Below are 27,963 nucleotides of genomic sequence, written 5' to 3' on the forward strand. Positions count from 1 at the left end.
ACGAGTACACAGAGGCTGTGACTTCTTATATCAGCTTCTGTGAGGACAGCTGTGTTCCATCACGCACCAGGGTGTGTTACAACAATGACAAACCCTGGTTCACAGCCAAACTCAAAAAGTTAAGGTTGGAGAAGGAAGAGGCGTTCAGGAGTGGGGACAGAGACAGGTTTATAGAGTCAAAATACAGGTTTAGCAAGGAGGTGAGAGAAGCTAAACGTCTGTACTCTGAGAAACTCCAACACCAGTTCTCAGCCAACGACTCTGCCTCTGTCTGGAAAGGGCTTAGGCAGATTACAAATTGTAAGCCTAGAGCCCCCCACTCCACTAACGACCCACGCCTGGCCAACGACTTGAATGAGTTTTACTGTCGCTTTGAAAGACAATGGGACAGTCCTGACACCATCCCCCGTGACACCACCCTCCAGCCCATCAACTGCACCTCCCCCACCATAGCAAAGGCCTGCGCCTTTCCACAACTGCCCACCTCAGAGCCCCCTCCCTCCTCCCCTACCACAGTGACGACTCTCTCCATCCTGGAGAGGGAAGTCAACAGACTCTTCAGGAGACAGAACCCCCGCAAAGCAGCCGGGCCAGACTCTGTCTCTCCATCAATCCTGAAACACTGTACTGATCAGCTGTCTCCGGTGTTCACAGCCATTTTTAACACCTCACTGGAGACATGCCACGTACCAGCCTGCTTCAAGACCTCCACCATCATCCCTGTCCCCAAAAAAACAAAGATCACTGGACTCAATGATTACAGACCCGTCGCCCTGACCTCTGTGGTGATGAAGGCATTTGAGCGCCTTGTGCTGTTCCACCTCAAAGCCATCACTGACCCTCTCCTGGACCCCCTGCAGTTTGCCTACAGAGCCAACAGGTCTGTAGACGATGCAGTAAACATGGCCCTTCACTTCATCCTCCAGCACCTAGACTCCTCAGGAACCTACGCCAGGATCCTGTTTGTGGACTTCAGCTCTGCCTTCAACACCATCATTCCGGCTCTGCTACAGGACAAGCTCTCCCAGCTGAGTGTGCCTGACTCCACCTGCAGGTGGATCACAGACTTCCTGTCTGACAGGAGGCAACACGTGAGGCTGGGGAAGCATGTCTCTGATTCCAGGACCATAAGCACCGGTTCCCCTCAAGGCTGTGTTCTTTCCCCTCTACTCTTCTCCCTGTATACCAACAGCTGCACCTCCACTCACCAGTCCGTCAAACTCCTTAAGTTCGCGGACGACACCACCCTCATTGGGCTCATCTCTGGTGGGGATGATTCCGCCTACAGGTGGGAGATTGACCATCTGGTGACCTGGTGTGGTCAGAACAACCTGGAGCTCAATGCTCTGAAAACAGTGGAGATGGTTGTAGACTTTAGAAGGAACCCAGCCCCACCCACCCCCATCACCCTGAGAGACTCCCCAGTCGACACTGCGGAGTCCTTCCGCTTCCTGGGCACCATCATCTCCCAGGACCTCAAGTGGGAGCTGAACATCAGCTCCCTCACCAAAAGAGCTCAACAGAGGATGTACTTCCTGCGGCAGCTGAAGAAGTTCAACCTGCCAAAGACAATGATGGTGCACTTCTACACCTGCATCATCGAGTCCATCCTCACCTCCTCCATCACCATCTGGTACGCTGCTGCCACTGCCAATGACAAAGGCAGACTGCAGCGTATCATCCGTTCTGCTGAGAAGGTGATTGGCTGCAATCTGCCATCTCTACAGGACCTGTTTGCCTCGAGGACCCTGAGGCGTGCAGGTAAGATTGTGGCCGATCCTTCCCACCCGGGTCACAAGCACTTTGAGGTACTTCCCTCCGGCAGGAGGCTGTGGTCCATCAGGACCAAAACCTCACGCCACAAGACCAGCTTCTTCCCGGCTGCAGTTGGCCTTATCAACAAGGCCTGGGACCCCCACCTGACTTGGACTCTTATCCCGCCCCCACGCCTCAAGTCTGTGTTACATTAACACACATTACATTACATTGCACATTGCACATTGCATATTGCACATTCACATTGCACTCCTGTTTTGCATTTTGCATTTTACTTTTGACTTTACTTTTTATATCTTTTATATATTTTTATTTTATATATTGTTTTTTTCTTATGTGTAGTACTTATTGTGTTTTTATGTTTTATGTTCATTGTATGCACCTATATACCAAGGCAAATTCCAGGTAGGTGTAAACCTACTTGGCAATAAATACTTTCTGATTCTGATTCTAATTCTGATATCTATTAAAGGTTCTGTGTATAGAATTTAGTGACATCTAGTGGTGAAGCTGCATGTTGCAGCTGAATACCCCTCACCTCAGCCTCCCCTTCCAAACATGAAAGAGAACCTGTGGTAACCTTCAGTTGTCAAAGTTAAAACTCTGTTTAGAAACTGTTTAGTTTGTCCAGTTTTCTATTCCTATATTTGCGAAATTATACAATATCGTTGTTCTATCCTACATGTCCTTGTATGTAAAAAAATCTTAAAAACCTTCAAAAAGGAGTCCCTGTTTCTTGGTAAATTATTATATCATTCACATACAGACTATATTCAATATAAACATGAAAGAAAAAACAGGAAAATAACAATAATAATAATAGGGTCTTCAATTAGATGCAAATATTTATTGGTATACAACCTCCTAAAATGAAGAGTTTTACTATACGAACATGTCGTGTTCAGTGAGATGTAATTATTTACAGGTAAAGACAAAATCAAGATATCTGCAATATCTACAATACAATGATAACATATTTACAGCTCATTCCTCCAACTTGTCAACTAGAGGTGAAATTTCCGTAGCTGAAAAAAATGAGTCATTGTTACAGGGCAGAACGTTTGTTTTTTGTATTCTTTATGTCACTGGGTTATTCGGAGAAAACAGACAGGAAGTTTTTGCAACCAAGACAGTTTTCCTCCAACATCTGAGGGGTTTCCTGCCCTTCACGCTTGTATCGGGCAGATTCCCCCCAGATAACGGTTTGACTAGTGGGCAGAGGTGTAGGGACCGACGTAGATGGATCAGGCATTGTGAGCTGTATGGAGTGTTGACTTGAGCCTAGTTACGTTGGATGGCATTAGCTTGGCTCCCAGCTCAACTATGAGGTACCTTGGCGTTATGTTTGACCAGGACATATCAATTGACTCACACATAAAAGTCTCTAGGACAGCCTTCTTCCTGCGCAATATGAGAATAAGAAACATCTGACAAATTTGTCAATGTTTTTGTTAGCTCTAGACGATATTAAAACGATATGTAAATCTTTACTATATATCTGGATGTCCCAGTAAGTCTGTGAAAAGCCTCCGGTTGATACAAAATGCTGCAGCATGAGTGTTGACAGAAACTCAAAGAAGAGGTAATTTTACTCATGTTTTTGCTTCTCTGCATTGGCTCCAAATTCAGAATAGTTTTCAAGATCCTGCTCGTCACTTATAAAGCCCTTAACAATCAAGCCCCATCATATATCAAAGAGCTCATAGCACCATATTATCCAAATAGATCACTTTGCTTCTTAAAAACAGGCTCACTTGTGGATTCTATAGTCTGTAAGAGTAGAATGGGAGGTAGAGCCTCCAACTAGGCCTCTCTCCTGTGGAACCAGCTCCCAGTTTGGTAGGCAGATACCATCTCTACAAATGTTCCTTTTTGACAAAGCTTATAATTAGGGTTGGCCCAGGTGAGCGCAGAACCATCCCTTTGTTATGCTGCTATAGGCCTAGACTGCTGGGGGAACTTTTTTCTCTCCCATTGTTTGTGTTCTCTCTTTTTCATTCTGCAGGTATGTCTGACTCCAGAGCTGCAGAATTCAGGTTATGATCATCAATATGATTATTATTAACTGGTGCTGCAATCATTAATAACATCATCACCTGGATGGTAATACGACCTTACCAGGAAGCCTGAAAGAAGGTGGGTTTTTCAAAAATGAAAAGTCCATGTATAATGTCCAATGTGCCTCAAACCGCATATGTACAACAAAGGTCCTGCCCTGAACAGCTCCATATGAAAATAGGATTAGTCTAAGCGCCCCCTAGCTGTAACAGGAAATGTCATGTTTTACATTTAAGAGTCCTGCAGCTAGCCCATTCACCTGATTCATGTGAAATTTGGTCAGGAGAGCCTTAAGCGTTGCTCATGCCATGGAATCAAACGTGTGGGTTTTCATCAGGGGGCGTGTCCTTGACATGGCAGCGAATCTTGATGACTCGCCAAGAGCCTTCGAGTAGCTGTAACTTCCATGTTTTCGCTCCAATCACTGTCAAAGTTCATTTTTGTGACAAGGAACCTGCCCTTAAGAGTTCTATATGCAAATATACTTTAATAGTCACAGCACCCCCTAGCCTAGACAGGAAGTACCATGTTTTATACTTTGACATTCTATGCCTATATTTTTCATTTGATCCACCTCAAAATACCATCTTGTCGATAGCTCTGTAAAGTCAATACGATTAACATTAGACTCAATAGCGCCTCTAAAAAAGAAACGTGTAAAACATAGCAAATTAGCTCCCTGGTATAATTCCAAGACACATGAATTAAAACAAGCGTCAAGAAAACTAGAAAGGAAGTGGCGCTCCAGCAACCGTGTTGAAAATCTCCCAGCCTGGAATAATTGTGTTAAAGCATATAAGAAGGCCCTCCACAAAGCAAGAGCTGCCTACTACTCCACATTAATAGAAGAAAATAAAAACAACTCCAGGTTTCTCTTCAGGACTGTAGCCAGGCTGACAGAGAGTCACACCTCCATCAAACCCAGTATTCCTGGATTCCTAAATAGCAATATCTTTATGAACTTCTTTAAGGATAAAATTAAAACTATTAGAAATAAAATCAACCATCTCCTGCCCTCAATTGGCACTAATTCCCTATCAAGAATAGAAATCTCAGAAACAGCTGAGAATCCTACCAATTATTTAGACAGCTTCTCTCTGATCACCCTTGACCAGCTGACCAAAATAATCTCATGTTCTAAACCAACAACTTGTATCTTAGATCCCATTCCCACAAAATTAAAGAAACTCTGCCCCTAATTGATAGTACGTTACTGAACACAATCAATCTGTCATTATCATCAGGATATGTACATCAGTCCTTTAAACTAGCTGTAATCAAACCCCTTCTCAAAAAATCCACCCTGGACCAGGATGTTTTAGCCAACTACAGACCGATATCCAACCTCCCCTTCCTGTCTAAAATCCTTGAAAAAGTTGTAGCCAATCAGATTTCTCCAGGAAAGTAATGTATATGAAGACTTTCAGTCGGGGTTTAGAGCTAATCACAGCACGGAGACAGCCTTTGCAAAAGTCACTAATGACCTTCTAATAGCTTCAGATCAGGGATTTGTGTCTGTCCTCGTTCTGTTAGATCTTAGTGCAGCATTCGACACAATTAACCATCACATGTTATTACAGAGACTAGAAAAGTTAATTAGCATTAAAGGAACCGCCCTAAACTGGTTTAAATCATATTTTTCAGATCGATTCCAATTCGTGCAAATTAATGATCAGTCATCTGTGTGCACCAAAGTTAACCATGGTGTTCCACAGGGCTCTGTGCTCGGCCCAATTGTATTCTCATTATATATGCTTCCACTAGGAAACAATCAGGACACACTCGGTAAATTTCCATTGCTATGCGGATGACACCCAGTTATACTTGTCAATAAAACCTGAACAAAGTAATCAATTAACTAAACTCCAAGCATGTCTCAAGGACATAAAAACCTGGATGACCCGCAATTTTCTCTTATTAAACTCAGATAAAACAGAGGTTCTACTACTTGGCCCTAAACACCTTAGAGATACATTATCTAATGATATAGCTGCGCTAGACGACATTGCCCTTGCTTCCAATGAAACAGTCAGGAACTTGGGAGTGATCTTCGATCCCGATTTGTCCTTTAATTCTCACTTAAAACAAATTTCTAGGACCGCCTTCTTCCACTTGCGTAATATCTCAAAAATCAGACATGTCCTTTCTCAAAAAGATGCAGAAAAACTAGTCCACGCCTTTGTTACATACAGACTTGATTATTGTAATTCCTTATTATCAGGCTCCAGCAGTAAGTCGTTAAAGACTCTGCAGCTTGTCCAAAATGCCGCAGCACGTGTCCTGACAAGAACAAAGAAAAGAGACCACATTTCTCCTGTATTAGCTTCACTACACTGGCTTCCGGTTAAATCTAGAATAGAATTTAAAATTCTCCTCCTCACCTTCAAGGCCCTTAATAATATGGCACCATTATACCTCAAAGAGCTGATAGTACCTTATCAACCCACTAGAGCACTGCGCTCCCAGAATTCAGGCTTACTTGTCGTCCCTAAAGTCTCTAAAAGTAGAGTAGGAGCCAGAGCTTTCAGCTATCAAGCTCCTCTCCTGTGGAATCATCTCCCACTTTCAGTTTGGGAGGCAGACACCATCTGTACGTTTAAGAGTAGGCTTAAAACCTTCCTTTACGATAAAGCTTATAGTTAGAGCTGGTACAGGCTTGTCTTAGACCTGCTCTTAGTTATGCTGCTATAGGTCTAGAATGTCGGGGGACACATGACACATGGAGCTTCTCTTTCCAGCTTCTCCTTCCTCTTCTCCCTCCTTATCACATCAAAGAAATGAATATCTCGTCAATACATGTTACTGACTTGACTTCTTCCCCGGAGTCCCTTTGCCTTATCGGTCGCAGATCCAGGGCCGCGGCTGCGGCCACATCGTGGATTATGATCTGTGGATCGCATATCAGCGACCGTGAACGTAATGGTAGATCCTGATGGTGGCAGTGGACAATGACTGTGGACTATGGTGGCATCCGATCTTGATGGTGGATCATGATCGTGGTGGCAGTTGACCATAGACTATGATTACAACAAGACTGCTTGATATACAATATTTCTCCTCAGATACTCGACCATTACTGACAATAATCCATCAATTCATTTACCTTCCATTATGCTACAAAGTGTTTATTGTAATCAATGCTGTAAATACCCTTATCTTTCTGATGTTCTCCTTTACACGTGACATATATTGCACTTCTGTCCGTCCTGGGAGAGGGATCCCTCACATGTGGCTCTCTCTGAGGTTTCTACCTTCTTTTTACCCTGTTAAAGGTTTTTTTTTAGTAGTTTTTCCTTACTCTTGTTGAGGGTTAAGGGCAGAGGATGCCACACCTTGTTAAAGCCCTATGAGACAAATTGTGATTTGTGAATATGGGCTATACAAATACAATTTGATTGATTGATTGATTGAAAATAGGTTAGGGAAGCCTTGAGAAGCTGGTGACGCCATGTTGTGACACTTAAGCTTTTACACTGACCCGTAACGGCATGCATTTCGATGGAGCGCCAACAAGCAGGAAGTGGTTTTAATGTCACTGCACATGCTTCAATCTGCCTCAATATGGACATGTACAATAAGAGTCACAATGTGAACACAAGGACAATATTTAGCAGCTTAGGCAGAATGGCTCAACAGCGCCTTTTAGTGGAAACTGAACAGCTCCATATGACAATATTAAACAGGGTCATAGCGCCACCTTCTGATTCACCATGAAAGTTATTTTGAACTCCACTGTGCATCATCCAATATGCCCCAAATTGCTCACACTTCATCAAAGCCCCGACCTGAACAGATCTAATAGTCTGTATGTAGTTATAGTGATAGCGCCCCCTACTGATCAGCGTGAAAATGAAGTTGTTGTAACTCCACTCTGCATTGTCCAATCGGCACCAAATTGCTCACACTTCATCAGAGCCCCCACTTAACAGATCTATTTGTCTGTATGTAGTGACAGTGATAGCGCCATCTAATGATCAGCGTGAAAATTAAGTTATTTTTAACTCCTCTGTGCATTGTCCAATCAGCCTCAAACCTCTTTCACACTATCACAGTCCCGCCCTGATCAGATCCATATGTCAATATTGACTCATCATTACAGCTCCACCTGCTGGCGACAGGAAGTGACATGTTTTATGCTTTGAGGCCCTCGATAGTTAGAGACCCTTACCAGAATACATGAAAAGAGGCAAGATTTAAAAAATAAACCACCCAGATAATTACAGGATAGTACCACGAAAACCGGAAAGGAGGCTGGATTTTCAAAATTAAACCCCCCAGATATTTATAGGAAGTTACCAGGAAACCCGAAAGGAGGCTGGATTTTCTAAATAAAACCACCCAGATAGTTACAGGAAGTTACAAGGAAACCCGAAAGGAACCTGGATTTTCAAAATAACCCCCCCCAGCTAGTTACATGAAGTTACCAGGAAACCCGAAAGGAAGCTAGATTTTCAAAATAGACCCCCGCAGATAGTTACAGGAAGTTACCAGGAAACCCGAAAGGAGCCTGGATTTTCTAAATAAAACCACCCAGATAGTAACAGGAAGTTACCAGGAAGCCTGAATAAAGGCTGGATTTTCAAAATAAAAGCCCTGGATGGTAATAAGACCTTACCAAAAAGCCTGAAGTAGGCTGGATCTTCAAAATAAAAGTCCTGGATGGTAATAAGATCTTACCAGGAAGCCTGAATACCAGATAAGACCTATAGTTTTTGAATAGGAGCCATTTGTTCTGGCTTTGCACCAGAGCCTATATCCGTCTCTTCCCACACACAGGTGCGACTGATTACACACGCAGAGGAGGGGGGCCAGAGAGGGACAGTTGAATTGTTTAAAGTATTAACCTACACAGCCATTTGTAAGCAGTGTTGAGCTCATTGGATAAGTCGGTTGGACAGTGACTCAGTGGTCACGGGTTTGAATCCAACTCTGAGCAGCATTTTATTTTGCTTATTGACTGCTTTTAAATAGAAACATACTAAGTCCCTCTCTCTCTTTCTCTATCTCTCTTTTCTCTCTCTCTGTTTGTATCAGTCTGTCTGTTAGTGATAGCGCCACCTAATGATCAGTGTGAAAATGAAGTTGTCATAACTCCACTGTGTATTGTCCAATCAGCCCCAAGATTCTGTCACATGATCAGAGTCCGGACCTGAACAGCTCCATTAGTCAATATTGAGTCAAGGTCATAGCGCCACCTACTGATTCACTGTGAAACAGGAAGTTGTCTTTAACTCCACTGTGCATTGTTCAATTGGCCCCAAATTGCTCACGCTTCATCAGAGCCCTGACCTGAAGATATATTAGTCTGTATGTACTGATAGTGATAGTAAGCTTCATTTTACAACTTTAATTAGATTTACATAAAATGTTCAGCTTGTGGTCTGCACTTGATGGTGTGGACCGTAATGCAGGTCCAGAGTTCGCAAGTGTTACGGCCCGCTCAGTGCTGCTTCGCAGCCCTAGTTATTGTTATTCTGTGTTACAGATATCACTAACCACACAAACATACCCAAACATATACAAACAAATACAAGCAATCTACCACTAACTTTGCCAGTATTACAACCCTCATGTTTGGAATAAGTGGATTTGGAAATAAATGTTCATCTGAATTTTGGTCAGTTGTGCACAGCCAGAATACCATCACCCACACTGTCATTTACACCTTATATTGTACAGGCGCTGTTGACGTGCCTGGGCCTGGAGCTAATTCTCACTTGATAACTGCCCAAGTGTGTGGAGTTTTGCTCGCAGGTCCAGGACGTACTGAATTTCGTTCTTACTGGGGCCTGGGAGAGGAGCTGCTCCAGCACGCCTGCCTGCATCTCCACCGGGGTCTGGAGAACCACCAGGAACTGCCAATTGTACTCGGCCTGCTCCCTCTGCATGGCCGCGACCTCCCCCAGCATCTGTCCGAGGGCAAGCACCGGCTGTGCTGGTTGTTCATTCTGCTGCTCGTTCATGACGAGTTGCTGTTGGGTGCCAGTGTAACAGTAGGTAACTGTATACCACAGGTTCCTCGTCAATGAAGCACCAGACTCAAGGTACAGGTTAGCTTGTAACACAGTGTTCTCTCTTGTGATGGGCTGTTCTCCATCGTCTTTTGTACAGTCCCCAGTCCCCAGTCCCATAAAGGGGAGAGAGCAATTAGCCAACACGGAACACCTGTGTACAATCAAACTCCCTCCCTGGCACCATTCCCCAAGCTACATCCCCAATCTCTCCCTCCTGCAGCCAACGCTGATCACACCCCAATACCACACACACCAATAGACCAATCTAAACCAATAAAGTGTCATTTTTTACGACTGAAAACTGGAATGACAATACTCCCTTACAGAGCGCATTATTTCACTACATACTTTGAGCTATAGCTTTTTCCATATCTTAGTGATATTAACCTATACGTTGAGATGTTTATAATCAATGGATTCATTTTCTCTTACGACCATTTAGAACAAGTTTGTCATTAACCCTTCTTTCTACATCATGTCATATGCTTCTCAACATAAAAAAAACACCACTATTAAAATTCCCTCTATTAATCTGTGCTTTTCAAATTTTACTCTCTAAACCAGGGGTCAAAAAACTTTATGAGACTGAGAGCTACCTGAAATATAATAAGTAATATGGAGGGCTACTTGTTTGATATAGTCTTCCTGCATAATATAAATTTTGCACAGTTTACCTTTAAATAGTGAATATTATGCATTAAATAGAATACAAATGAGACTGAATGTTCACTTATTACTTTTAATTATTCCTCACAATCATTATTTATAATTATTTCCCAATCATTCAAAAACACATGTATATTTTAACATGCAACTTTAATTATTTCTCTGTTAATCTCACCAATTTGTTCTGTTTCAATATATTGTCATCACATTTGTGACATTTTTGTACTAATCACATTTTTGTAGAGATTACATGTCACAATCATCCAATCTGTTACATTTTTGGAGCGGATGCTGTTTATGATCGTCACAACCTTAGTCATCACATGATCTAAGCCTGTTATCTTTGGTGAATGATGCAATGGTAATGTAATGTGGATTTGGGGAAATTTGGGTCACCTTTGCGACTCGCGATGAAGAATGTGTTACAGTCAGTCAAAGCTGGGGTGCCGTCCATTGTCTGATACCAGCTTTTACAACAGGAACATTTTCTCGGACATAGCTGACACTCATCTGGCAATCCTACTTGCCCCTAGTTGGACATTGGAGAGAGCAGAGATGGCTTCAGGGCTATTCTTCTCATATTTTTTTTCTGTCTTGTTAGCGGTGCACCTTTCAGTGCATCACCCTTAGAAATATTTTTTTTGCCCATTGTCAAAAAAGGGTGCAACTTTCAACAAAGCTTTGGTTGCAGCTTGGGACTTTTTTAACAGCCTAGTAAAAAAATTAAGCTATTGATACACTAAACTCTGTGGAGACTCATTTTTACAATGTTCCCTATGGGCGACTCATTGACTCCCTGCAGGCAGCCAGGCACCCGAAGGGAACCTTGTTGGCTACCCCTGCTCTAAACACGGACCTGGATCAATTGAGCCCTACTTTTCCTTTCCTGAATCCACTCTGTTAATTGTTTGGCAGGCACATCCTTACTGGTTGTAAAATAAGGTTTAGGGTTACATGTATACCTACCTGTCCAAAGGTAGGTATACATGGAGACACAACCAGGTACTCAAATGCCTTGGAGCAATTAAAAGAAAGAGAACTGCTACCAATGCCTTGCCATCCAAAACATCGAACGCAGTTAACAAGGACAGAGAGGGCCTCCTCCACGGACCAGGAGCGGTCAAATGGAGCAAGCCCGAGACTGGGAGATGTTGGTGGACTTGGGCCAGCCGCTTACAGTCCAATCAGATATTGTCACTAACACCTTAAGACCAGACCTTATACTCTGATCCAACACCCAGCCGTCTACTTTGTAGAATTGACACTATACCCTGGGATTGCAGACATGGCATTTGAGGCAGAGCAAAGTGGCTGGAAAGCAAAAGTTTGACGTTTGGAGGTTGGCCGCAGGGGTTTCCTTGCAACATCCACCATCAGGTTGCTCAAAGATCTGGAGATCCACTGACAAGCCCTGTGTCTGACCACAAAAGAAACATCACAGACTGCAGAATGCTGCAGCCAATGGCTCTGGATCAGGAGGAAATCCCAACTGGGCCCCAAAATGCTAGGGACATGCACCCCGGTCTGATTGAACTGTGGTGGGCCTGCCTTAGAATTTCAATTTCAAATTTATTTTTATAGCGCCAAATCATAATATACACTACCGTTCAAAAGTTTGGGGTCACTTAGAAATGTCCTTATTTTTCAAAGAAAAGCACTGTTTTTTTCAATGAAGATAACATTAAATTAATCAGAAATACACTCTATACATTGTTAATGTGGTAAATGACTATTCTAGGTGGAAACGTCTGGTTTTTAATGAAATATCTACATAGGTGTATAGAGGCCCATTTCCAGCAACTATCACTCCAGTGTTCTAATGGTACATTGTGTTTGCTAATCGCCTTAGAAGACTAATGGATGATTAGAAAACCCTTGAAAACCCTTGTGCAATTATGTTAGCACAGCTGAAAACTGTTTTGCTGGTGAGAGAAGCTATAAAACTGGCCTTCCTTTGAGCTAGTTGAGTATCTGGAGCATCACATTTGAGGGTTCGATTATACTCTCAAAATGGCCAGAAAAAGAGAACTTTCATGTGAAACTCGCCAGTCTATTCTTGTTCTTAGAAATGAAGGCTATTCCATGCGAGAAATTGCGAAGAAACTGAAAATTTCCTACAACGGTGTGTACTACTCCCTTCAGAGAACAGCACAAACGGGCTCTAACCAGAGTAGAAAGAGAAGTGGGAGGCCCCGGTGCACAACTCAGCAAGAAGACAAGTATATTAGAGTCTCTAGTTTGAGAAATAGACGCCTCACAGATCCTCAACTGGCAGCTTCTTTAAATGGTACCCGCAAAACGCCAGTGTCAACGTCTACAGTGAAGAGGCGACTCCGGGATGCTGGCCTTCTAGGCAGAGTGGCAAAGAAAAAGCCATATCTGAGACCGGCCAATAAAAAGAAAAGATTGATATGGGCAAAAGAACACAGACATTGGACAGAGGAAGATTGGAAAAAAGTGTTATGGACAGACGAATCAAAGTTTGAGGTGTTTGGATCACACAGAAGAACATTTGTGAGACGCAGAACAGGTGAAAAGATGCTGGAAGAGTGCCTGACGCCATCTGTCAAGCATGGTGGAGGTAATGTGATGGTCTGGGGCTGCTTTGGTGCTGGTAAAGTGGGAGATTTGTACAAGGTAAAAGGGATTTTAAATAAGGAAGGCTATCACTCCATTTTGCAACGCCATGCCATACCCTGTGGACAGCGCTTGATTGGAGCCAATTTCCTCCTACAACAGGACAATGACCCAAAGCACACCTCCAAATTATGCAAGAACTATTTAGGGAAGAAGCAGGCAGCTGGTATGCTGTCTGTAATGGAGTGGCCAGCGCAGTCACCAGATCTCAACCCCATTGAGCTGTTGTGGGAGCAGCTTGACCGTATGGTACGCAAGAAGTGCCCATCAAGCCAATCCAACTTGTGGGAGGGGCTTCAGGAAGCGTGGGGTGAAATTTCTACAGATTACCTCAACAAATTAACAGCCAGAATGCCAAAGGTCTGCAATGCTGTAATTGCTGCAAATGGAGCATTATTTGACGAAAGCAAAGTTTGAAGAACAAAATTAATATTTCAAATAAAAATCATTATTTCTAACCTTGTCAATGTCTTGACTATATTTTCTATTCCTTTTGCAACTCATGTGATAAATAAAAGTGTGAGTTTTCATGGAAAACACGAAATTGTCTGGGTGACCCCAAACTTTTGAACGGTAGTGTACATTATCTCAAGGCACTTTATATTGAAGGTCAAGACCTTAACATTTCAATCCATCAGTTCCCACAATGAGCAGCACTTTGGCGACTGTGGAGAGAAAAAACTACCTCAGTAACTGGAAGAAACCTCTAGCAGAACCAGACTCAATGTGGGCGGCCATCTGCCTCAACCAGTTGGGGTGAGCGGGGAAAAATGGGGAGGAGAGGAGAGATGGGTGGAAAAGAGGGGCGAGAAGAGAGAGAGAGGGGGGAGGAGGAGGACAGGGAGAGAGAGAGGAGAGGGAGACCAGGAACACTTGTGCAGCATCAGCTATCAGCTCTGACTAGTTATAATGAAAAGAATAACAGTGAAAAGATGCTATTGATTATTATTGATAGCAGCAACAGTTCATATAGTAATTCAGTAATAATATATATTATATAATATTAATGATAATAGTTGTTATCCTGCAGCTCTGAAGTCGGAGATACCTGCAGAGAGAGAGCGAGAGAGAGAGAGAGAGAGAGACTATAGGAGGTAAAAAACACAAAGTTAGTGACATGTAAATAAATGAATGGGGGGGCCGAGAGACAGAGAAAAGGGCAGAAGTGCTCAGTGCATGATGGGAGTTCCCCCAGCAGTCTTTACCTATAGCATCATAACTAAGGGATGGTTAAGGACTCACTTGATCCAGAACTAACTATAGGCTTTATCAAAGACACACATGTTAAGTTTAACCTTAAATGTAGAGATGGTGTCTTCCTCCCGAACCCAGAGTGGGAGCTGGTTCCACAGGAGAGGAGCCTGGTAGCTGAAGGCTCTGCCTCCCATTCATACTTTTACAGACACAAGGGAGCCTGTGTTTTTGGAGCGAAGTGATCTATTTGGACAATGTGGCGTTATGAGCTCTTTGATCTATGAAGGGGCTTGATTGTTAAGGGCTTTGTATGTGAGGAGCAGGATCTAGCATTCTATTCAGAATTTTACCATGAACCAATGCAGAGAAGCTAAAACAGGAGTAATATGATCTCTCCTTCTAGTTCCTGTCAGCACTCGTGCTGCAGCATTTTGGACCAACTGGAGGCTTTTCACAGACTTACTGGGACATCCTGATAATAAAGAATTACAGTAATCCAGTCGACAGGGAACAAATGCGTGGACGAGTTTCTCAGCATCCTTCTCAGACAGGATGTTCCTAATTTTCATAATATTGCGCAGGTGGAAGAAAGCTGTCCTAGAGACTTGTTTTATTTGTGGGTCAAATGACATGTCCTGGTCAAACATAACTCCAAGGTTCCTCACAGTGGAGCTAGGGGCCAAACTAACACCATCCGAGGTGACTATCTGGTCAGACAGTGTTTCTCTGAGATGTTTAGGGCCAATTACAATGACCTCAGTTTTGTCTGATTTTAGAAGTTAAAGGTTCTGGGTCATCCAGGCCTTGATGTTCTTGAGACATTCCTGAAGTTGAACTAAGTGATTAGATTCATCAGGCCTCATAGATATGTAGAGCTGGGTGTCATCTGCGTAACAATGGAAGTGTTTGTGGTGCTTTCTGATGATGTTGCCTAAAGGGAGCATATACAGTATAAGGTGAAGACAGAAGGACAGAACCTTGTGTAACTCCATGACTAACTTGTGTGTGCATGGAGGAGTCCTTGTTAACATAAACAAATTGAAATTTATCTGATAAATATGATTTAAACCAGTCTTTCTTCCCTACATGTTGTTCCAGTCTCTGTTACAAATATCTTTTGATCTATAGTGTCAACTGCGCCACTAAAATCCAAAAGGACGAGAATAGAGAAAAGTCCATTATCGGATGACTTGAAAAGGTCATTAGTAATTTTAACAGTGCTGTTTCTGTGCTGTGATGGATTCTAAATCCTGACTGAAAGTCTTCAAACAAACCATTTAAATGGTTACTATTTAAGTAATCACATACAGTAGCTGGTTAACAACAGCTTTTTCAACATCTGGATCAAGAGTGGGATTTTTAAGCAGAGGTTTAATTACCGCTACCTTAAAAGCTTGTGGTACGTAGCCAGTTAACATATTAATCTGATTTAATATGGAACTGTCAATTACGAGAAAAACTTGCTTTAAGTTCTAGTTGGGAAGTTAGTTAGTTCAGAAAGATCAATCGAGGAAAAGTGGTCCAAATACTAATCTGGTGCTAAAGGTGGTTCTACGGTTTCTGGACTAGACAATGTATCTGTGCTATTGATGGGGAGGAGGTGGTGGATTATTTTCCCTAATAGTTATAATTTTATTTGTGAAGAAGTTCATTAATAATTATTAATAGGAGGTTCTGGCATTTCTTAGTGCTTTCTTGTTATTTATCAGGCTATCTCTCCCGGCTAGGTGAAAATCATCTTGGCTGGTGGAACACCACTTCCTCTCCAGCTTCCGTGATGTCTGTTTTAAAACATGTGTATGAGAATTATAGCATGGAGCTAATCTCTGATTTACTTTCTTCTTTTTCAGTGGGGCGACAGCGTCAAGGGTTGTTTGTAATGAGGCTGCTGTTCTATTAACAAAGTTATCAAGTGAACTTTTGAGGTTTGAGGCTGTGAGTTTAATATCAGAGGAGTCAGTTCTTTAAATTTGTTTACAGTATTATCAGATAAACAGATTATGATAGAATTTCTTTCCAGAATCAGTGTAGTCAATAATTTTAAATTCAAATTTATTTAAAAATGGTCAGACAGAAGAGGGTTTTGGGGAAATATTGTTACATTTTCAATGTCTATGCCATATGTCAGCACAAGATCAAGAGTGTGATTTAAACAGTGAGTGGGTTTATTCCCATGTTGAGTAAAACCAATCGAGTCTATTGTTGAGTTCAATGCTGAACTAGACGTTGGCAACATCTACCTGAATGTTGAAATCACAGACTATAATGACTTAATCTGCCTAAGAACTAGCTCAGATAGAAATTCAGAGAATTCAGATAAAAATTCAGAGTAAGGTGCAGGCGGACGATATATGATAACTAGATGAACTGTTTTATGTGATTTCAGGCTTAGATGCGCAAGGCTGATGATGAGATTTTCAAATAAGTTATAACTTCCTTTAGGTTTAGGGTTGATAGATAAGTCAGATTTAAAGATTGCTGCGACACCTCCACCTCCACCTCTGAGTATTAAAATGGGTGGGGGGCGTCACAGTAAATCGAACTGATGGTCAGTAATCAGATCATTTATGAGTAGGGACTGGGATTGAGTGACCTGATATTAAATAAACTATATTCTATTTTTGGTACTGATATAGTGGTTGCATTAACTTGTATTAGGTTTATATGTATTACTCCTCTCTTGTTTACTTTTGATATAATGAATTTAGGTGGTCGGGGGGCAGTCACAGCTTTTATAGGATATTGTGAGGGTGACTGCTAATAGATGCGCAGAGAAGCATGTAAGACTTCAACTCTGCCTCCTGGTCTCAATTCCGGACTCTCATGGTGTTGACCGTCTACTTAACTTTGACATATTTCTAGATTTGAGATCATTTTAAGTGCTTGTTTTCCTACCTTTGATAACTAATAACATGAACATGAACTTTTCCCATATGGTTGATTTCATTGTATCCTCAAGACTGATCAATTTTAAAGGGCCTGTTTTTAAAAATAAATCATTTCCTGTAACACACTCCATTGCCTATTGCCCTAAGATATATTATGAGCTCATGTGAAAAAACATAAATTCTTCACATGGTGTTTTGAAAAGAATGGACAGAATATTATTAACAAAGCCATTCAACAGCTTATTTAAAATCAGTGCTTAGCATTAAAATGGATTCAAACTATTCGAGAAATTTCCAAAAAAGCACAAAATAACAGATTCAACACCAACATCACTAAGAGTAAAAGTTGAGCATCACTCATTACTGACATGGTCTGCACTGTGGCTGCCGCTCTCTCCTCCATGTGTGTGTCTGTGTTTGTGTGTGTGTTTGTGTGTGTGTGAATAAATTCACAGCATCCTGTTTTCCGTTAGCCACTTGCTGATCACTAAGTGAGAGCCCATGGGGCTTCACCCACAGCAGCACCACTATACCCTGCCAAACCACGCAGCACGCCAAACCATACATGACCATGCCAGAGACATTCTGAGTTCTTTTCTGTGATTTATCTGCAACCTTTCATTGAAACTGTTCTTTTACTTTGAGCTCTTGTCTGAGTCTTGCATTTGGGCATGGTTTCTGTTCCAGTCCATATCAATTATATAGAGTAAATAAGCCATTTTGAATGAACCAACGGAGATACCCGGTGGCGCAGCTCATATCTTCCACAGAGCATTCATCGTTGTTATCATCATTGTATTGTCTAATCATGGTAGGACAGCTGATATGGTCCAGAATGCTCTAGACACACAAACACCAAGCAGACAAGCAATCTTGAAAAAAAATATTTTCCTTGACTGTTAATAGTCCCCTTAACACTTAACTTCCAGCAAAGGCCCAAACTACATGTCCAATAATAACTATTTATGTCTTGAGTCAACACAGCACTCTACTCCCTTGGAAAGATAGCTGAAGCTACATCTGGATGTTCACTAATGAGAGACCACAACGTAGTCTCTTTAAGTCCTTTTCATATTTGTTTTATCTGCCTCATGATCCCTCCAATTCCTAAGTGAGAGGACAATAGTCGTTAAAATAAAAAAAAATGTCATCCTCGGTTGTCATTTATCATCACAGGAAGGTTCCATGCATGACACAAGGTGTCAACACTCACCTTTTCATTAGAGAGTTCAGAGCTCCCTTTGAGCTTTAACACACAATATGGACAAATGTAGACACAATCTAAAGGAATCTAAAACATGTTAGAATAAAAATCATGAAGTTAGCAAAAACACACACCAGCTGAATTTTCTCCTGTAGATCAAAATCTGGATAGTCCCTGATTACTATGGTGGCAGTTTCAGCTATGCCTCCACACAGGATGTGAACAACAGGTTGGCTAAAACCTGTCAGTGCTGGACCTCCATGCTAAAAACAATGGCCTGCCATCAGAAACAGGTCACTCTCATGTCACAAGTATCTTTAATGATATGATCGTGACCTTAAAATTTTAGCAACTCTGTCATTGTATAGAAAAAGAGACATCCATAGGTATGTATAATCATATTGTAATTAGGTTTTAATTAGGGATTTTATAAAGTGCAGCATGAACACATATATTATTAAAATGTATTAAAGGTTATTGAAGACATCCGACGAAAGCGTTTCACTTCCTTTGATGAACCTTTAAGATGACGAGAGTGTAAGGGAGAATAAAACCATAGGGTGGCAGTAATGCAACACCGTGGAGGCCAACTGCCGTAAATCCTCAGAGAAGAAGAAGTAACGCGCCTCTTGATTTGCATTTGTTTCTGCTTCTTCCGGTCACCTGACCCGCTGGATTGTTCACCGACGCGGGTCTTTCAGTGTTGGAAAGCGATAGTAACCTCGTTAGATACACAGAAGCCTCTCTCAAAGACTGCGGATACATTTTACTGATACTGATTATTATATACAACATGTCTGCATGGACTGTAGGAAGACGACGCGATGCTCACAGCAGCCAAGACGACGAAAGGTACGCTTTAATGTAGTTTTAGCCGCTGTAAGCACTATCACTACGAGCTGCCACCGTGCCTGCCCCTTTGTTAGGTTCCCAAAGAGGAGCTCCTCTCGCCTGAGAACGTGTTAGGAATGTAAGAGGATGTAACTTGTTCAGTACCGCTGTCTGTGAAGCACCAGCCTTTGTGTTAGCTTCTTGTAGTGACTGAGCTAGTAGCCATGTAGTAGCCACCTGAGTTTGGTTTGCGGAGAAAGAATGGATGTAGCGGTAAACGGTGAAAGGAGTACATATGTTCGCCGCACTAAAGTAACGACCATACGAAGCGAAGTGGACGAAGTCTGTGCGTTGCCGACAGTATTCATTCGGGACAAAACTATAGTCGTGCTGGCGATCAGGCCTCACAGGCCCCGAACAGACTCTGTGGGACGAAGGAGGCACACACACAGACGGTCAGAACAATCGGAAGGGGTTGGCGGGAGACTGTCTAAAACCTGCCGACCCTGGAATTCGAGTGCGCCCGTATTCAGACCTTTATGGTACACATTGAAACGGCCCAGGGCAGCTGACAAGAGCCATCTCCAGGCACCTGAGGCACATTAAGTTCGAGACCTTCAAAATCATAGAGAAACCCAACATTTGTCACAATGAGCAAGCACTCAATGATTATAAATCGGATTTAGCGCGAGAATAAACAAGCAGCTGTTTCCGATTTAATATATATATATATATATATATATATATGAATGACATGACGCCCGCTTGCTTTTCATTTCCCCGCCTATGTTAACAGATGAGAGCTGGAACACCGGCTGCGGTTCAGCCGCGGAAGTCGAGCTGCTCTTCTCTCGACGATTTTCTTTTCCCGCGTTCCGCGCGCGCTTCACAGCAGATTAGACAGAGAAAATAATCTTTCAACACCGTTTCAATGTTTAATAACCCAATAAAGGGCTATCTTTATCCGTTGAATATGACACGAACATATATTTGCATGTAGCCTACTTTAATACATACATTTGTTGTGAAATATTTGGGAGATGCACAGCTTCACACTGTATAGTACTGGTATTTATTTATATACACAGGACTTGTTTAATACAAGGAGAAACAACAGAACCCTCAGAAAGGCTGTAGTAATATTGAAGTTGAACCACTGACAACCGCGATTCGCACCCATTTCGCGACTGTGCATCTCTAAACAGTTTATCAATTTAGGGGAAAAAAACAAAGTTAGACGCCCCACACCTGTAACTTGAAGTGAATTGACGTCTAATACTATCTACTCTTTATAGCTGATACTAGCATTTCTTCCTTAAGTGGTGTTGCCTCATGATTTTGCAATAAGTACATCCTCAACTACTTGTACAACAGGTACTTTTACTGTGTAGTTTTGGTGTGATTCACTGCCAAAATCTCTTATATTGAACAAAATTCAGCTTGTTCATCTAACTTTGATGTGGGATAAAATATTTTTCTTCCATTGAAACACGTGTCTTAGAAATACATTATTGTTTGTTTAAATCCAGCATTTTCTTATGTCTTCCCTGCATAGGATCACTGGCCCGCCTCGGGGATCCCACTGCAGGAAGAGAGGGATCGATGGAAACCTGCGGGCCAACAGAGAGGCAGAAGGTAGTGACAGGGAAAACAGCAAGCACACTGACAGCAGGTGCAGATACTCCGACAACAGACATGCCAGGTAAGAGTATATGCCTACAATAGAAGACAAAAATCATATTTGTGGAAGTTCAGCATATTTACATATTGATGAATATATTGTCGAAAAAAACCAACACCTTTTAGACTTAAAAATGATTGTAATTTATTAGTGTTGTTTAGGGCCAGTGTTTCAATAAGAAGTCCTTTATTAGCCCCGCAATGAGGAAATTTGCAATATTACAGCAGCAAAAAGACATCAGCAGTAATAGGTAGAAATATATAGAAAAATATGAATGGAGTTAAACTAATATATACAGTGTAAAGAAATATATTATGTGAGAATATGTACAGTGAATGGATGCACATGAACTGTTTATATTGTACAGACAGATTAATATAGCACAGTGATTATAGCACAGTTGAGAAATGTTAAAGTGCAGTCCATAATGGTGGTGCAAGTAGTTTTACTAAGAGCAGAGCTGGTTGTACAGTCTCACTGCTACAGGAAGGAACGACCTGCGATACCTCTCCTTCAGACACTAAGGGTGTACATTCTGTTGCTGAAAGAGCTACCCAGTGCTGTGATGGTGTCCTGCACTGGTTGTCCATCAGAGAAGACAGCTTCACCATCATCCTCCTCTGTCCCACCACCGTCACCTGTCTGGATGGAGCTGGGGCTAGGCTGGTGGTGGTGGGTGACTGAGAGCTGAGTGCTGTGGAAGAGGAGGTTGGGTAGTGTACTGGGGGTGCAGGGTAGGGGGAGGGGCAGGTGCCTGATCAAACCTGTTGAAGAATGTGTTCAGGTCATTTGCCCACTTCTGACACCACCTCTTCACTGTGCGGGTCACAGCTGGTTGCCTGTGCACCAGAGGTTTGTACACAGGCAGGAGATGAACCAGGTTGTGATCAGATCTCCCAAGGGGGGGAGAGGGTGTTGAGCCTCTTTGGTGTTGGCATAGAAAAGGTACACTGCCAGCCCTCCTCCTTTCCTCTTACCGCTCTCATCTGTCCTGTCCACTCATATCAGTTGGAATCTGTCCAGCGCAGCAACTGTCTGGTGTTGTTGTGGTTAGCCATGTCTCCGTAAACAGCATGATGCTACACCGCCGGTAATTCCTCTCATGCCGGGTCAATGCCACTAACTTGTCCATCTTATTGGGAAGAGATCTTACATTCCCTATGACATAAGCGAATGCAAAAGTCTGAGTGAGAGGCTCCAGATTATTTGTGGACAGACACAAAATGTAAAAACCAAAAGAAACCAAATATATCCTGGTAAAAAGGCGGTGACACACACTTAGAAGACACAGATGAACATGTCAAGAGAGTTTGTTGTGTTAAGGAGCAATTCTCCAGCCGTTACCATTTTCATGTCTGAAAATGGCTCATGTTTTTCAGTGATTCTCCCTGCGCCAAAAAATTTGCTAAATCATACAGAAGCTGAAAATCTGATTCATGCCTTAATTTGTAGTTTACTGGATTACTGGGATGACGTTTTGAATGTCCTCCCAAAGAAAATAATGGAGAAACTACAGCTCACTCACAACTATACAGCTCAGCTGTTAACCAGAACCAATAGAAGACAACACATTAGTCCATTTCTACCTGCTCTGCGCTGGTTGCGTGTAACACTGTGGATTGACTTTGAGGTTCTCATTTCATACACGGCTCTGAATGGGTGGGAACCGAGTTAAATAGCTGACTCTTTAGTTAACTATGTCCACTCCAGAAACGTGAATTATCTGCCGCAAGTCTATTAGAGCAGTGGTCGCCAAGCCGTCGATCGCGATCTACCGGTCGATCTCCCAGTCTTCACTGTCTCTGGACTCACTGGCTGTCGTCGCGCCGCAGATCAGCTGTGTGTCGGTTGTCTGTTTTTCACACGCGCTGTGTGTCCGCTACTGTATGAAAGGTGCTATACAAATAAATGAAAACAATTATTATGCATGAAGCTTCAGGTTTTATCAGTCATTTGGTCCTAAGCTCCAACATAATGTTGAAACTAACTCTGCAGCAATGGAAAAAGCTTTAGAGCTACATATTTGCACATCTCTGCCTATACAGGGGGAAACCATTTTTAGATCCAATTTTTTAATTAAAAATGAAAGACCACAGTTGATTACATAACCATATTCGCTGTTAATGTGCCTGTCGTGTTTATGCTAACATATATGGTCTTGTGTTTCCTCCCTAGTTTCACCACTCCCGAGAGTGCAGGCCCGGTGTCTCGCTGTGGTAGACAGGCTGACTGGGGTAGCCAGGTGGAGAATGATGAGATGAGGAGGGACGTACAGAGAGACATACAGCGGTAGCCTTCCTGCTTTTGTTTTAGTGATTTTAACTTATTGGTTTAAAGCACTACTGTTACTGAGTTCTAAGCATCACTGACATGTGCCTTGTGTTCAGTTACAGGAGGAAGATACTGGGTGCAGAGGTTACCCAGAGAGAGAGAAAGACCTCCTCTGGCTCTTCTGGGAGGTATGTGGTATATGGTACATGTATGATGACAAGGTGGAGGTTTTACTGACATTAAGTGTTGAGTTTTAACTCAGTCAGAAAGTGAATAAAGGTGTCTGTCCTTGTTTCCATATGTCTCAGGTTCTCCAGCCCATTAGCACTAAAATGCAGACTTAAACAGAACCAGCAGCTTTTCCTAACTTCTCTGTTTTAGAAGCTGAAAAACAAGTCCTTATGACGGGCGAAAAAAGTAGCAGATGTTTCAGAATGAAGATACTCGAGCAGATGTACAGTCTTGAATTCGGAATCAGGCTGCTATTTAGTGGTTCCATTCACAACGAAAACTTTGTTATACTTACAGTCTTGTATGTCTTAATATGCTCAAACCTGTCTGTCTGCTGCAGCTGTGACTCCAGAGAGGGAGAAAACATCGAGACAGATGAGGCTGTGTTGTTACGGCGACAGAAACAGATCAACTATGGCAAGAACACATTGGCCTATGACCGATACATCAAGGAAGTTCCAAAGTAAGTTCACAGAAACATACAGACACCCTCAATTAATACAAATCTGAAGCTATCATGAACACAGCTCTACGAAAAGTAAAAAAATAGTGAGGATCATTTCAAAAATTTAGATATGAATAGGTTGTTGCTCAGGAAGTAGAAAGAGTCTTCTACTAACCAGAAGGTCGGTGGTTCAATGGCTTCTCCATTCTGTGCGCTGAAGTGTCCACGGGCAAGATACTAGGGCTGCACGATATTAGGAAAACATGCGATAACGTTGTTTAATATTGCGATGATGATATAACTTGCGATAAGTAAACAAACGGTCCCTGCCTACGGATGCAGGCCAACACCAGGGAGCCATGCACATCTCCATTAAGTCCACATAAACTGTTAATTTGGGGTCTTTTCATACATGTTTGGTCAATGAAAAGTTTATTATTTTTTTTTTTACAGTTGTTCAATAACTTTGTCAGTTATTTACTGCTCCTCTCCTCGCGCGTCAAGACAAACTGAGTGTGCCCTGACATCTCCTCCAGCTCTACTTTTCCCTGAGGTTCTGGGATCATAAATTAGCGACAATTCTTTTATAAAATCAACAGCTTATAGTGATGAATTTAAATCTTTTTTCTCTATTCTCTATTTATTCTCTTCTTCCACACAATGATTCACTGATGGAAAAACCTGCCAATGGTCAGAATATCTTTAATTTATCATCTACGGCAGCAGGGCTCCATCTCATTGGCCAAATATATTGACATGCAGGGCGTATATGCATTCAATTAAGGGTTAAAAGAGGTCAATGTTTTTTGATGTTACTCGGGCATCCAAGTGTTTTTTTAAGTAGTTCCTTAATCATTGTTCTTTGATGTTTACAGTTATGAAAGTATATTTTCAACCACAGTCTGCTAAAGACTAAAAACCTGAATCAGATCAGTATTTGCTATGACATCCCTTTTGTCTATGATTTTTAGATCAGTTCTCTGTGGGGATCAGACACAGTAATGCTTTGAAAAGTAATGGAAAGTAATGTTTGATCTAACTGCTCTTACAAGTCTTGTGTTCAATAAATGAGTAAAATGTGAAACCCATCTGTTTCCAATGTATCCTCTTTCCCATTTTGATTCCAGACACATGCGTCAGCCGGGTGTTCACCCAAAGACCCCCAATAAGTTCAGGAAGTACAGTCGTCGCTCTTGGGATCAGCAGATAAAACTGTGGAAGGTCAAACTGCACGCCTGGGACCCCCCAACAGTGGACTGCCAAGATAAAGTCCTCGATAACATGTGGGAAAATTAGGACTTCAGCTAACAATTATTTACTTACGAACAATGAGTTGTTTAATCTGACCAACAGTCCAAAACTTCACTGAAATTTAATTTTAGATACAGTATGACAGAAGGTAGTACACCCTGCCTTTTTATGAGGGTGTTTCATATTTTTCAGTATAATTGATTCAGAGCGAGGGGCATACAACACAATGCTCTCTCTCTCATGGGAGAGAACTGAGTTGCACCCTAAAGCTAAAGCAAGATACAACTCACTTTAAGCCCAGGAAGACCATATTGTGCACATATTGTCTCGATCAGCTTATGGTTTATTTTTCTTGACATCTATTTTTCCAGTGAGGAGCTGGGCCTTGATGACATCATGGACATTGAGCTGGACTTTCCAAACCTTTCTGACTCCCAGAATGTCCCATCCTCTCTGACCTCACACAGCCTTTCACTGGAGGTGAGATTGATTACTTCTGTTCAGTAGAAGCATACACATGATAATGACTACAATTGTTGAAGGGGAACTTGAGTTCTCTTTATTCAATGGATCTCCTCTGAGGTTCTCTTAATCAGAGCTCTGCAAGTAGTCCAAACATGCAAAAAGTTCAAAATATACATGTATGGATATAGTTGTTTTCAGTAATAAAAAATCTGATTCTTTTATCTACTGTATCTTTATATGTCGGCAGAGATCCCCACTGAAAGCAAGGGTTATAACAAGTTTTTCTGTTGCTTGTGTTCTCTTGCTTAGGGTGATGATTGTTTGGGTACCCCAGTTAAAATACAGAAGACAGAAACTACGGTGGAGCTTGACACGGTGTAGCTCATCATCCTGCCCATTTCCAAACATAGATGTTGACACACATCTCCATTGGTTTAGCTGTTTCCCTGCAACATCTCTCACTTCATGTTACCCTGAATGACTGTTCCAGGTACCACCACCTGGGGGTAATGCCACACACAGCATCACAATTCTGTGTATCTCAGGTGGTTGGTATTATTTGGTTCAGCACTGACATTAGCATTTCCATTTGTACTAGTGCTTCTTAACTCATATGGTCTTTCAAAGATAATCTGCTCAGGGAGTCTTTTCTTATGGTTTCACTTTCCAGTTGCATGTTAAAGCAAGTTTCTGTCAATTTCAATGGATTAGGGTTTGTTCTTTACAAAAAACACTTGTAGCACTGATCTGTGGTTCTGCAGACATCCCGGTTTGTCTGTGCAAATCTTAAAACACACACTGCGTGTACCTGGTAAATATGAGGCAAGAATAAATGGAAATGAACTGAACTCTGAAGGTTCTCTAAATATTCAAAAGAAAATGGGTAAACCAAAATTAAAGTATTTTCCTTTTATCGATTGATATTTTCAAGATTCTTTTTCGTGTAGAATTTTAACTGGTGCATTACTGCAGTGATACTGGGCTTTGATTTGTTTTTACATTGGGTTCTTTTTTAATACAAATGTTACTATGTTTTGTATTGCTTTTTCCTTCAATGTGAAGTCTTTCCAATAAAATGAAAAAGAGAACTGAATTGTCTTGTCTTTTAGGAGCAAAACTTTGATGGTCTTGTTGTGACTGAACCTTTAAAAGCAAAGTCGATACAAAAAGGAAAAAAGAAGTCAGGATGAAAATGCTGAGTCACACAGACAAAGTCAAGAGAGTTTGCGGTGATAACAGCTGATAGCGGTGTCGATGTGATGTAAACAAAATCACGTGATCTCTGCAGCAAAATTTGTTACATTAGTGCCTGTCTGCTGCTCCACCCATCACCTGAGTCCTGCAGAGAATTTGCTACTGTTGTGAACGTGACTGAGCAAAGAATCTTCTGCTGTGCATGTGTGAAATGAACTCTCAGGAGAGAGTTGGGACCCAATTTTGCAGAGATCCTCCACAGCAGATGCTGAACCTGACAAATTGTAATTTGTGAATATGGTCTATACAAATAACATTTGATTGCTACTATTGATTACTGACAGCATATAGAATTTGTTTTTACTTAAATGTATATTTCACTTTAATTAGTCATGTATTTTCTGTTGCAGGGGGGATTGATAGTAAAATGGTATATGGTCTGTATTTATATAGCACTTTTCTAGTCTTGATAACCACTCAAAGCGCTTCACAGTATTCACACTCACATTCATACAGTGCATCTAGGGCCATCATTTCTTTTCTATGAGAATGGCGGTTTCGTTTAATTTAATCAGCCTTACATGACTCCTTTCTATCTCGCTCATGCTGATGCACTCAAACTGGGATAAAAAAACATTTTTATTTAAAAAATTTAAACAAACATGTTAATTTGCATATAGTAGGATACAATCAGGGCTCTGTGCTCGGCCCAATTTTATTCTCATTATATATGCTTCCACTCGGAAACATTATCAGGACACTGTAAATTTCCACTGCTATGCGGATGACACCCAGTTATACTTGTCAATAAAACCTGAACAATGTAATCAATTAACTAAACTGCAAGCATGTCTCAAGGACAATTTTCTCTTATTAAACTCAGATAAAACAGAGGTTCTAATACTTGGCCCTAAACACCTTAGAGATACATTATCTAATGATATAGCTGCGCTAGACGACATTGCCCTTGCTTCCAATGAAACAGTCAGGAACTTGGGAGTGATCTTCGATCCTGATTTGTCCTTTAATTCACACTTAAAACAAATTTCTAGGACCGCCTTCTTCCACTTGCGTAACATCTCAAAAATCTGACATGTCCTTTCCCAAAAAGATGCAGAAAAACTAGTCCACGCCTTTGTTACATCCAGACTTGATTA

General features: G+C 41.7%; 1 protein-coding gene across 2 annotated transcripts; it reads left to right on the plus strand.

The window, feature by feature from the left end:
- Positions 1-19,081: 19,081 nt before the first annotated feature.
- slbp (stem-loop binding protein) lies at positions 19,082-26,701 on the plus strand. 2 transcript variants are annotated; one of them, XM_034598820.1, is made up of 8 exons: positions 19,082-19,289; positions 20,824-20,970; positions 23,125-23,238; positions 23,337-23,408; positions 23,792-23,914; positions 25,024-25,179; positions 25,519-25,627; positions 25,922-26,701. In XM_034598820.1, the coding sequence occupies exons 1-8, from the start codon at positions 19,231-19,233 to the stop codon at positions 25,991-25,993; spliced, it is 852 nt and encodes a 283-aa protein (XP_034454711.1). In that variant the 5' UTR covers positions 19,082-19,230; the 3' UTR covers positions 25,994-26,701. The 2 variants fall into 2 exon arrangements, with proteins under 2 accessions (XP_034454711.1, XP_034454712.1); XM_034598821.1 differs by having other exon boundaries at positions 23,343-23,408.
- Positions 26,702-27,963: the final 1,262 nt, after the last annotated feature.

The sequence above is a fragment of the Hippoglossus hippoglossus genome, chromosome 10 (genome assembly GCF_009819705.1).
Source record: "Hippoglossus hippoglossus isolate fHipHip1 chromosome 10, fHipHip1.pri, whole genome shotgun sequence".
NCBI classification, from domain to species: domain Eukaryota; kingdom Metazoa; phylum Chordata; class Actinopteri; order Pleuronectiformes; family Pleuronectidae; genus Hippoglossus; species Hippoglossus hippoglossus.